This window comes from Vitis vinifera, chromosome 12, assembly GCF_030704535.1.
Source record: "Vitis vinifera cultivar Pinot Noir 40024 chromosome 12, ASM3070453v1".
Lineage (NCBI taxonomy): Eukaryota > Viridiplantae > Streptophyta > Magnoliopsida > Vitales > Vitaceae > Vitis > Vitis vinifera.
In genome coordinates, this window is record NC_081816.1 from 20,916,501 (window position 1) to 20,929,318 (window position 12,818).

Genomic DNA, 12,818 nt, shown 5'->3' on the forward strand with positions numbered 1-12,818 from the left:
GATGAGGCAGGAATTGAAGAAATTGTTGAAAATTTTCAAGAGATGGTGAGGAAGCCTCCAACAGCAACAAGCTTCAAGCAAGGAAAGCAGTTATGAGCAGGATGTTGGTGAAGAGCCTGCACCCATGCTTGAGAGAGTACCCCATCTTGTTTATTTGGCGGCCAAGAGGAGTGGTGCTTGCAGGGAATGGCCCTCAAGGAAGAAAATTAGCAGAAATGGCACTATGGCGGATGGGAGCTGTTGATCAGACTGATATCTTCTTACCGGGTTTCATTTTCATTAAATTAAATAAAATGGGGGTAATTCATAATCATCCGGTTAAGATTGATCTAAACCAGTGCCTTTATCCTTTTTTTAGGTTCATTAGGGTTCTGAATTGAAGTAATAATATTATTGAATCATCAGAACTATTTCGATATTTCTTTTTTGGTTCCTATACATGGCATCTTTGTGAATCCATACGACTTTCGTTCTTCCCCATTTCTTTGTTCCGAACCATTCGTTTCTTTGAATTCTTCGCTCTTTTTCTTGATTTCATCCCTTTTCTATATTCATTCAATTCATAGTCATAGACGAAACGGAAGGACTTCTATTAGAAAAGTGGTGGCAGCTACTATAATATTAGTGGCAGCAGCCCCATGGTGTCAGTTAATTTTCATGGGCAATGGTATACATATCTGACTGATAACATGTGATTGGTTTGACCTGAAGAAGAATGAAGTTAATTATAGGGTGGAAAGAAGAAAATAATGAACACACCTGTACATAGTAGTGGCTGTACATTTAGGATATAAATTATTGCAGTGTATGAAGATATTAGGAGTTACTAGATGCAAAGTTGGTTAGAACTATTGTGATTGTTCATATATCAAGATGGTCTGTGTCTTTGCCACTGTCTTCCAAGGGGAGAACCATGGGGTACTGTTTCATTGGGAAGAAAGATCATTTCCAAATTTCTAGTGAGAAAATCAAATTGAAAGCCTGCAGTGAATATCAATAAATTGGTCCATGGAAGAGAATTTGAGGCTCATGAGTATATAACAAGAGGACAAGTCACTTATTATACCTGGAGTGCTGCCTGGCACCATTTCTTATGACCATAGGCAACAACTTTAAAGTTAATTTGTGTATAAGGACATTTGAGACCAATCTTAATATTAAAGAACAAGATGTTGAACATCAACATCTGTCAAGGATCGGAGTTCAGGGCAAGTAGATATGTCCTTAAAGGATCAGTTAGATTTCAATCACAACTGACCTGAAATTGGCTAGATCAACACATATTTAGAGGTGCTTTGACTTCTTCTATGTCCCTGCCTTATAGGGAAGAAAATATTTAAAAATCCACATAATCATTGGTAAGTACAAGAAGACATTCAACAGACAAAGATTTTGAATTTGAGGAACCAATCTGTCTCTAGAAAAGTAAGGGGAGAAAAAACACTGATAAACAAATTTTACATACCCTTTCCAGAGCAACAAATCCCCTAAGTTGTAAGTTGAATCCCACCAACCAGAAAATCCCCTTGTTCGTCCACTTTAAAGATCTAGCACGTACACACATCAAGACTATTATAAGATGCTAGTTTCCCAACAGTTTTTTGTATCATGAAGCTCTGAACCATCTCAACCAAAAGGATATTCATCAATCTAAGGACATCCATCAATCTAATAGTTCATCATTATTTGCAAAACACAGCTTTGCATGAAACAATGACACCAAACAATAAAGAGAAAAGGACTACTGAGTCAGACATCTGTTTTCCATTGGAGGGGGTGCCTGACTCAAGAAGATGGAGTTAAAGCGTGATTGGAATTGGAAAGGTCATAACCACCTGAAAGAAAATAATCACGAAGACATGGACAGATGCACATAAAATGTGTGTATCCATCAACAAATGGTTAATTGAAAGGAAGACATTATTTTAAAACCAAAAGAATTTTGGGTTTCTTAGCTTTGGTAGTAGCATACCCGCCATCTTCTTGTTTAATACAAATCATGTTCCTAGCACTAAAACAGGAGCATCTTCAGGCGCCTTTGCAGAAGCTTTCAGCACCAGTTAATGAAGGTGACTCATGAGGGATGATCAAAGGGCTGGCTGAGATATCTGAAACAGAAGACATGTTTATTATTTGTCTGTGAATAACTAGTCAGAGGCATGTTTCGGTATCATTTGGGGTATAAGTGAATGGATTTCATTTTTCACCTTTAATTTTCTATTTCTTATTTATTATATGCTGTGACTTGTGATGATGATGACTCCTATTGTCTTTAATTGCTTAATCCTTCATGACCCATAAGCAAAAGTACATAGTTATTGCGGGACAAGGAAACAAGGAAAAAGATGGTGTGATCCCTGTAATTCATCACTAACAGAGTTCTGGAAATTCCAATTCAAGTAATATTTGATCATATCTTGCATATTAGGTACTCTAACTAAGAACTTCAATGAGAGCCAAGACTTCCTCCAATGAGAAGAACAGGAACATTGTCAATTCTAAGAAAAGGATCCTGTTTTTGAGTGGGGTACATGACAGTGATCTAAGTGATCATCCCAACAGCAACACAACGTATACAGAAGACATAAGAAAAACCAAAACAAGAACAAAATGAAATCAAAATTAGGAAAGAAATAAATGCAGTAAAATCATAACAAAGATGCTATATTCCTGTATCCTTGCCTTTCAAATGTGGCTAACTGCTGATCTCTCCCTTTATGCAAGCAGAAGCACAGTAAACACCATCTCTGGTAAAATGCTGACTGCAAAACCAAAACAGAGCAACCTCAGTCAAACATGACCTAACTTAACCAATTAAACACCATCTTCTACTTTCCATCTCCCTGTTCAATACCAGTTAAGCTCTCAGGCACTAAAAGAGCAGCATCTTCCTCACTCCACCTTCCATCCCCAACAACCTTTGAAATAATTTTATTACAAATTAAAGCAACAAATGCCTTAGTTATCGAAAAGTATAAGCCCAAAGAAAACATACCTGTTACTTTCTGGTGGGTATAAGATATCACACATTTCAGCCTCATACAACCTACAAAGTGATGTAAGAACAACTTGTAATTTGCAGATTACAAAGAGAGTCTCCCCTGTTGTACCCTCAGAAAATGGACCAAAGAAATTAAAATATTTCTCTAACCATAAATTAGCTAAAAAAAATGCACCCATGCACCAGATGTCACACACAACTGACCTGAACTTGGCAAGATTGAAATGGAATAGTTCCCAATGACCAGAATTAAGAGGTGCTTTGAAGTCTTTCTTCTACAAATACAAGAAGACCTCAATATGTTGTATCATGACAATGTACGAGTGAAGGAAGGGGGCACAGTAGAAGATGGTGGCATCAAGTCAAAGGATGAAATTTGAGTTTGAGGCACTGGGCCATTCCAGATCAACACAAATTGGACTTAAAATAGAGACCAAAAGAAATTGAATGATAGGCTTTTTGGAGGGATCCCTTATTCTAATTTCATAAATTCTTATATTCTAATTCTGTTTCAAAATCAGAAATGTAAAATAAATTCATTTAAATTATTTATAGTCACTTGATATATTTCTCCTTATCAAAACAAAAATGTGTTTCTCATAAGAAATCTTTCATGTTCTTCCTAGATACTTAATATGAGACGGGAGAGGAGAAACGGTGATTAACTTGATATGGAAGGGAGAAAAGATACAATATCTTGATTCTAATTCAACTCCTTTGAAAAAATAACTTGCAAAAGGCTCCAAATAAACACCCATATAATTCTAAATTGTTTTCATGCAATGGTTAGATCTAGAGTGTATTTGTGATGCAGGTAAAATTCCAAGCACATTTGACCAGAGATACAAATAGGCAATACCTAAGGTATTTGAAGATGTACTAGTGTTTAAATCACTGATATTCCAAAGCAAATACATAAACCTGCAAAACCTTTTTAGTCTTAATATTCATGTAACTTAGAGGCCAAACAAGGTTAATAATGTCATCAAATTAAATCTTTGGTAATGGTACCTTTTTGTTAGGCATTGCCTTACAATATGGAAATGTTGCAATTGTCCTTACAAAATTGGCCTTTTAAGCGAAAAATACACCAGCCTCATAGCACCTGTAGAATGATGTGTAAATGATTGTAAGTATGGCAGAAAGTTAAATCTCCATTTTTAAGGATGGAAAAGGGATCAACAAGTACAAATCTAAAGTAGGCCACAAAAAAGAAATAAAGAAATTAAAATGTTTAACTGACCATAAACTACCAGAAATTCCTCCATGTTTGCCTGTATCACAGAAATATATGGATAAATTCAGGAATCACCTCTGCCCATTATAAAGGTAAATTGACCAAGCCATTGAAATATTTCACTCATCTATGTTAAAATGCAAGCACCTATTGTCAGTCTTCCTCCACACCTCTTCACTTCTTTGTTTTCAGGCTTGTAGCATAAGAGAAAATATCTGAAGTCAAAGGGCAGAATTCTGCACCCTCAAATCTCCAACAACAGGGCAGGAAATATTGACGCAGGGCATATTGTAAATTTCCAATGGAATAGTCTCAGATGTGTGTGTTTGCTTCTGCCTTTCCAGGGGGAGACTCATGAAATATTGTTTGATTGGAAAGATCATAGTCATATATCAAGAACACAAGTCTCTGATACGTGGAGGGCTACTTGGCACCTTGTCTGTCTCACCATAGGCAATGGAATCTTACAAGTTTGTGTATAAGGAGACTTGTGTTAACCTGAGAAACATCAATATGTTACCACAATAGAAATGATTAGAAATTCAGACGCACAAGTTTGGCTACTTTAATAAATTGGCACGTCAGTGTTTCTTTTTTTTTTGGAGTGTAGGACAAGTACCTGACTGACTGTATGGCACACCCAAGTCTTAATGTATGTGGAATCACCACCTTCATTAGTCACTAGTATAGCACACGATCTATTACTATGCGTGGAATGTGAGCTATATATTCCCAATCTTGGCCTTTCTCAAATTGGCACCTATGCCTCAACAAAGGACAACTCTGGATTTCCAGGAAAGAGAGCGAGTTTGGCAGTCTCTCGTTTGTCAAGTATTGGAGATTATGGTAGCGGGAGATAGACAATGCTTTAAGAGAGGTGAGGTGTTGAAGACCTACTTCTCTCAAGGATTCAAGCATAGGGAGTGAGTACATCTGTAAATTTTCAAGAGAGGTAAGATGTTGAAGCCCCTCTTCTCCGAAGGATTGGAACTTAGGGCACTTGGAGATGTATAATGTTGATAGAGAGGTAAGATGTCGAAGCCCGTTGCTGTCCAGAGACTTGAGATTTGGAAGATTAGATATGTAAAGAGAGGTAAGTGTGGAGGGCAGTAGGGACTCATTGGGAAATGATTCCATGTCTCGGCATCCATCATTGATTGTGAATATTGTAAGAGAGGCCAGTCTTTGCAAACCCCAATCCACCTGAGATGTGAGTTGGTTGCAGGATGAAATTTCAAGATCACGTAGGTCGGAGGGCAAACCATCTCTCTGAAACAACAATTCTGGACAATCTATTAACCGCAATTCCTGCAACGATGAGTGTGTATGCGCCAGCAACTTCAGCTTCCTACATCTGGAGATCTCATAGCGTGCAGACTCGAGAGCGGGCAATTCAATATATATCAGATCAGGACAGTCTTCGATAGTTAAATAATTAAGAGACGTGGGATCCCTCTCAGAAACGGAGATGGAGAGGAATTCAAACCCTTCAAAATCAGAGATGTTGAGACTGTTCAACCGTGGGAAGATGCTTAATGAGAAAGATAATGAGAAAGAATTACAGCTGCTAACATCAGAAATGGATAAACGTTTAAGGAATGGATGGTGAGATCTCAATAGCGCATGCAGGAGAAACTCCAGTTTGGTACACTTACAGATATGGAGTGACTTCAATGTAGTGGGCAAACCAACACTGTGCAAGGGTCTGGAGAAACGACAACTTGTGATGTGCAAATGTTGGAGAAGACATGTGCTTCTTTGTAGCATCCCCTCCTCCAATACCCACTCTATCGAATCACATTCTCTGATTGTTAGTATCTGTATTCGTGGTGGCAGTTCCTCCCATTGAGAGATGTGTGAAATTTCAATTTCTGAAGTCTGGAGATTAGTGAACCCACAAGCTGTCCTTTTCAACCGAAATTTACCATGATACGACATTTTCCATTCACGGATTCGAGGAGCTCGGAGGGAGCCCAAAAGCAACTCACAATCAATGATTTCAAGTTTCTTCAATGAACGAAGCTGTTTTGGTAATTTCCCAATGAGTTTGGGACATTCATTTATACAAAGCTTCTGAAGACGAGGGAATTCTCCACGTCTGCATCCACAACATAACCATTTCTCCCAGTTGTACATCCTCTCGAACCTTAGAGTTTGTAGGGACGGGAAGGAGGGCTTAATTGTGTTGGAGGAAGAAGCATTCCCATAAAATTCACTACCCACCATTTTAACTCCTTTCATTTGTAAGATAGAAAGATGTTTAAGAGAGGGTAGCTGCCCGAGTGGTGGCAATGACGAGCAATTGTTACAATTCTGAAGCCCCAGGTCAACAAGATTGAAGAATGAAGGATCTCCTACCCAAACTGGAAAGCTTAAACCACTAAAAGAATTAATATGGAGTCTCTTGACGTTTGTATGTGGCTGTAAGCTGCTGAGTATATCCCTTCTATTTTGCACAACACCAACATCAGTGTTCTCATTATCCCACTCAAACTTCAACTCATCAAGGTACTTTTTATCCTTCATATTGGCTTCTAATGCATCCTCATCACATGCTACATTCTCTAGCTTTGAAAGGACAAGACTTCCTGAAAGTTCCCTCAATGCTCCCAAACTTAACCCACCATTTTGGCCCACAATAAATGTAGAAAGGGATTGTAAATTCTTTAGCTTACATATATCACTTGGCATCTCTTTCACCCCGGTACCAATAATATCAAGGTAACGCAAATTAATCAATTTTTCCATCCTTAAAGGTAATTCAATGAGAAGCACACAATTTGATAACATCATTGTTTGTAAATTGTATAAATTACAAACTGATTTAGGCAACTTTTGAATCATTGTCGTAGAGAGATCCAAGTAGCGCAAGTGTTTCAACTTCTCAATCGAATGAGGCAAATCAGTAATACGATAATTATTCAAACACAACACTCGTAAACATTTCATTTCCGGCAATAGATGGTGTAGAACTCTATTACTTAAGTATTGATATGCAAGGTGCCAATATTCGCCTCTTGCTAAAAATGTTCGGAGATACTTAATTTGAGAAAGTGGGTCAAATCTCTCATATACATCATATGGACTAATCAAATACGATAAATGATGAGTCTTCTCTGAGACTTTGTCCATCTTACCATCCTCCAAAGAAATAGAAAATTCTCCGGATACCAATTGTGCCAAGTCCTTAACAAGGTCATGCATTACAAAACATGACTCATTGCTAATTGAATTTTGAAAAAATGACTTTGATAAAAGTTCTTGAAAGTACAAATTGCCTACCTCCTCCATTCTTTTCTTGCTTTTTGATTGTTCCAACAAACCTTCTGCCATCCATAACAAAACAAGCTTCTTCTTTTTGAATTCGTAGTTTTTGGGAAAGATTGAACAATAAGAAAAACAACATTTTAGATGTGAAGGCAGGTAATAATAACTCAACCTCAGAGCAGGAAGAACCGCATCTGTGGGCAAATCCCATAATTCACTGTTTAATACATCATCCCATTCTCTTGCTTCAACCTTGGAGTGTAAGAGACTCCCCATTGCTTTTATAGCCAGCGGTAGACCTTGGCACTTGTGGACAATCTTTTCTCCGATTGCTTCTAGTTGTGGATGCCCACTTGAGTCTCCATTTTCAAATGCAAGTTTTTTGAACAGGGACCAACCATCTTCAAAGGATAACCCACCTAAACAATGAGTATGGACTGCACGCATGGCAGATGCAACCTTGGTGCTTCGCGTAGTTACAATAATCTTGCTTCCCTTTGCCCCGACTATGAGTGGAGTTCGTAGCGCATCCCAGTCACAAGAGTCTTCGTTCCAAACATCATCTAGGACAAGTAGAGATTTCTTCATATTAATTCTCTCCTTCAGTTGAACCTGAAGTAGATTTAGATCAGTGGTATTGGACGTGGATGAATTGATTGCCTCGAGAATTGTTTTCGTAACTCTGATAGGATCAAATTCTTCGGAAACACAAACCCATGCCTTGAGATCGAAGTGTTTCTTCACCCTTTGGTCATTGTAGAGCAGCTGGGCAAGTGTGGTTTTGCCTGTGCCACCCATGCCGACTATGGAGATCACACCCATGGCATCAGTACTCCTTGCATTATCAGACAGCAACAGTTGAACCATCTTCTCCTTAATTTGATCCCTGCCATAGACAAGAGATTCATCTACCAAAGAAGTAGAAGGCCACCTTTGTGCCAATTTCTCACCAACGCCTTCTTTCAACCCGAGGACGTCTCTGTCTCGTGCCATATCTTCTAGTCTATCAATGATCTCCTCCACCCTAGACTCTATGCCCCGACCATCAAATGGAGCGAGAACCCACGTTGACATGTCCATGATGTTACCCACCTGACTTGTGCTGGTTTGGGACTCCGCAGCCTCCACCTTGTGTCGCAAAGCCTCTGTGGCGATCTCATCCAATATGTCCTCCGCATCATACACGACCTCTTTAAGCAAGACCAGCCACTTCTTCACATATGGATTTGTAAACTGTTTGACCTCAGCATCGTTGAGCACTGCATGGACGACCAACAACTTCCTTTCCAACTTCTTCAGGAGCACATCGCTGAGCTTCTGCCCCCGGATGAAGCTCACAACCTCGCGAGAAGCCAACCTGTCAAATAGAACTTGGAGAGAAGCTGAGAGAAACGCACCTCCAACTAAAGCCCCTGCCATTTCTGTTTCTCTTGCAAAGGAAGTGAACGATGAATTGAGGGAAGAAGAAATTACGCAGACCCAAAATGAAACCTCCAAACCAGAAAAAGATAGGTTTGTATAGAGAAAATGCAACTTGTTGGTAGTAAAATAACTTTGGATTCCAAGGTACTTTCGTGGAAGACCCCGTACGTCTGCTTTCTGCCAACATCATTGGTCAATGATTAATAGTATTGTTTCACTGGGCTTTTTTAATGGTTGGAAATGATTTTCATCCATTGAGGTGCAAATTATAATTAATAGACTTGACATTCACCATGGTTATCTTCAATTTCTTTAGTGGATTTGAATACTAATTCATGGTGTGGGTCTTTTTTTATTCTTTATAAAATTATAATAAAAATGATAACATTTACCGTCCAAGGATACAATATTTTTTAAATTTCTTTTATTTGGATTTTCAAACATATACAATTCAAAGGACAAAAGTATGGATGAATGCACCTTTAAAAATTCATCTTATTGATATGAATCCAAAGGGACACTAGTTTGTATATAAGTATAAAAAACAACTCAATGCATACACGAAAGGCACTATTGGGCCAAAATTCAAAGAAACAAGAGGAAACAAATTGGCAATGGCTTCTATTATGGAGAATGGGATCTATGGGATTTGGGTCAATGAATTTCAGATGGACCCCGGGAAGCCAGGAAGCCTTCTTCACGCTTCCAATTTTATATGAATTTCCATTAAAAGCATTATGGCCAGTTTGTTTTAATGTGTTGACAGTCAAAGCATGTGCCTTGTAACATTGCGCAGAATATAATATTTTTCATTCAGACTGTTCACAACTTGCTAAAATCAAGATCTGATCTCATACTCTCTCTTATCTTTTATTTTATAAGTATGAAATCCAACCCTATTATATTTAAAATGGGGAGGTTCAAATAAGTTGATTGCCACCTTGTAGGTATGTGACATGCTATGATTGCCACCTGTAAAGATTCGCCGTCTACTCATGTACTCAACTGTGACCAAAGATTCTTGAAGACACTTTTAAAACTTGTAAACGCATTCATCAAAAAGTTTAGCATCTCACAAACCTTTAAAAAACCAAAAAAAAAATGATTTCTTTAAAACAGAATTTCTACAATGTAATTAGATTCTCAAATTAATCTCTTATCTATGTGAATACCAATGTCATAAAATGATAATCGGTAACTACGATTTTAATTTTTTTTTTAAATGGTTAAAACCATAATTGATAACTATTGTTTTAAGATTAAATTGGAAGAGATATTCACCAACTAGGTTTTATATATGTTTTAAAAAAATTTTAAAGCCTTAGTAATTATGGTTTTGTGACAAAAAAAAATTAAAAATTAAAAATTCTCTTGCAATACGGATACATTAGTTTGGGAGCTATTTTGTTCGAAGGTTTAGTTTGGGATTTTTTTTAAAATACATTATTTTTGCTCAAAACTCAAAAATTCATTTAAAGCGATTTTTGGATTAACATTTGATAAAGAATTTTTTAATTATTTTTTTGCTATTAAAAATACTTTCAAGATGCTTTTATATATATATATATATATATTTGATTCTTAATAAAAACATTTATGATATACATATTAGGTAAAGTGTTACAAAGACTAGTTTGTTGGTTATTTGGAAGGACATTTTGTATAACAAAGGTGTTTATGCCTGTTACACTATAACAATGTATTAATGAATTATTCAACTTTGGATTTCATTATTGTGGTGGATTTGTTTAACAAACTTTATAAATCAGTGGACATTAAATAATTTTTTTTTTTTGTCAAAAAAACAAAATAAAAGCAAAGAGCACCAAGTGGTAATTAAATAATTAAATAAATTAAAAGAAAAATAAAAAGAAGATAAAAGAATAGATAAAGAGCTAAAACTTGTCCTTTACCCAATTTAAAATTATAATTTAAGTAGATTCTTATTTGAAAAATCATAACAAATATTGAATTTTCAACTAATAATTAAACTTGTCGAAGACATAAAAAATTTTAATAGATTAAATTGTGATTAAATTAGTCTTCAGAATCATAATTTTTTAATTCAACAAAAATTGGGCTTAAATGGAATGGGTCATATATATTAGACACGTAACATGTAATTAAAAGATGACATGTAATGAAGTTCAGAGGGTTATAAAATTAAATTTTGTATAGAAGAGAATTATAAATAAATATTCTTTTGTTGAGAAATTCCCTAAATAAGGAAATGAATTTTCCAATTGTAGTGAAAAAGGAATTAGAAATAAATGTTTATGACAGAAATACCAGTAAAAAGTGTAATAAGAGTAAGTATTTAGTTATTTGAAAGGGCAATTAGTATAAAAAGGGGTGATTATGTTTGTTTAATGATTGCAACATAAAATTGAATTATTGAACTTTGGGTTCCATTATTGTGGTGGGTTCAGTGGACTTTAAATAAAGTTGATAAAGGATTTGAGACACTAGGGCAACAATATTTTGTCAAACAAAAAATAAAGATCGAGGTTAGTTTAGCTTATCAAAGAAAAAAAAGACTAATACGGTGTTTGGTTTTTTGGCTGAATAGAAAAAGTCAAAATATTTGGCTTTTTCTATTCAGCTAAAAGTAACATGTTGACATCATCCAACATAACTAAACTGAACCTATTGATAACAAGTTTATTTTAACTATGTTGGATGATGTCAACAAGTTACTTTTAGCTGAATAAAAAAAGCCAAATATTTTGGCTTTTTCTATTCAGCCAAAAAACAAACACCACCTTAGTTAGACATCAGTTTTCCATTGAAGGTGGTACCCTAAGAAGATGGAATTAAAAAGTGATTTGAGTTTGATGCTTTACTTCTTGGTGACATGATTCTAAATTTTCAGGTGCACAAAGACATTTTTAGATATAAGCACTACCTATCAAAAAATGTTTAAACCTATGCCATTCATAAATTATGATCCCTCCTATGTGTCGTTACCGTGCTCAAGAAAACCATTACTACCCTACTTCCTTTCGCTACCACCATCCTTAATATTTCGAAATTCTATCCCATATTTTACAAGTAAACAGACCAATTCCACATGCTTTCTCACATTAGTCTGAATCATCAACCACTGAAAAGTGATTAACATCAATGAATCAAATGTTTATACAGAAAAAAAATCTAATAACCAATTTAAGAGCATAACAATAAACAATTTGTTCTAAAGGGTACAGAGGAAATCACAATTCACCAATATGAATATGAAAAACAATAGCAACGCATCCTCTGCACTTTCAACACTCTTTCCCTCGCAGAGAAACTGAATGCAATAAAATCACAGTAAAGCCACAAGCTTACACATCAAGAAAATGTGCATAAGAATGTATGCATCCATTAAAAAAATGTTAGCTTCAAAGTAAGATATCATTTTGCCACCAAAAAGACTTCAAGTTTCTTAGCTTTGATAGGTGTGTTAGAATTAGAAGCTGGATTTGCAGCTGCTGCAACCTTGGTGGCCTCCCGCGCTCTCTCTTATCAAGCTGAACCAGGCTCGTGTGGCCAAAATTGCCAATGGAAGCAAATCGTGAGAAGCCCTGGCATACAAACACCTCACTGCCACTGATGTGGCATCTTTCACATCTTGAAAATTGTGAGGAGCCAACAGACAGTGGCCAATAATTTGCTATGTGGGCTGCAAAAGCTCCCAAGGCAGTGATCTGAGTGATCATCCCAACAGCAACACTATGTAAGGGTACATGACAGTGATCTACGTGATCATCCCAATGGCAACACTACGTATATAGAAGACTTAAGAAAAACCAAAGCAAGAACAAGATGACATAAGAATTAGGAAAGAAACAAATGCAGCAAATGCATAAAAAATATGTTATATTCCTATATCCTTGCCTGTTAACTGTG

At 36.3% G+C, this 12,818-nt stretch overlaps 2 protein-coding genes and 1 long non-coding RNA gene across 4 annotated transcripts in view; all 3 read right to left on the reverse strand.

Moving 5' to 3' along the window:
• Positions 1 to 268: 268 nt before the first annotated feature.
• LOC109123537 (uncharacterized) lies at positions 269 to 2,107 on the reverse strand. Its single transcript, XR_009467110.1, has 2 exons — positions 1,466 to 2,107; positions 269 to 1,313 (listed from the first exon to the last, which is right to left on the reverse strand). It is a non-coding gene; the product is annotated as an uncharacterized LOC109123537 (long non-coding RNA).
• Positions 2,108 to 2,117: 10 nt separating this feature from the next.
• LOC100249813 (uncharacterized) overlaps positions 2,118 to 12,818 on the reverse strand; it is a 31,359-nt gene continuing 20,658 nt past the window's right edge. The window contains exons 1-2 of one of the 2 annotated variants that reach the window (XR_009467109.1): positions 2,855 to 2,989; positions 2,118 to 2,762 (exon numbers count right to left, since the gene is read on the reverse strand). The gene's annotated coding sequence lies outside the window, so the exon portion shown is untranslated. Of the gene's footprint in view, positions 2,763 to 2,854; positions 2,990 to 12,818 lie in introns of those variants that run through there. The other variant, XR_009467106.1, reaches the window with a different exon arrangement.
• On the reverse strand, positions 4,386 to 9,088 carry LOC100251590 (putative disease resistance RPP13-like protein 1). Its single transcript, XM_019223550.1, has 2 exons — positions 4,858 to 9,088; positions 4,386 to 4,736 (listed from the first exon to the last, which is right to left on the reverse strand). The coding sequence occupies exon 1, from the start codon at positions 8,922 to 8,924 to the stop codon at positions 4,920 to 4,922; it is 4,005 nt and encodes a 1,334-aa protein (XP_019079095.1). The 5' UTR covers positions 8,925 to 9,088; the 3' UTR covers positions 4,386 to 4,736; positions 4,858 to 4,919.

What these genes read in the sequence shown, in the direction of transcription:
- LOC100251590 (XM_019223550.1), bottom strand. Translation starts at nt 8,924, where the DNA reads ATGGCAGGGGCTTTAGTTGGAGGTGCGTTTCTCTCAGCTTCTCTCCAA.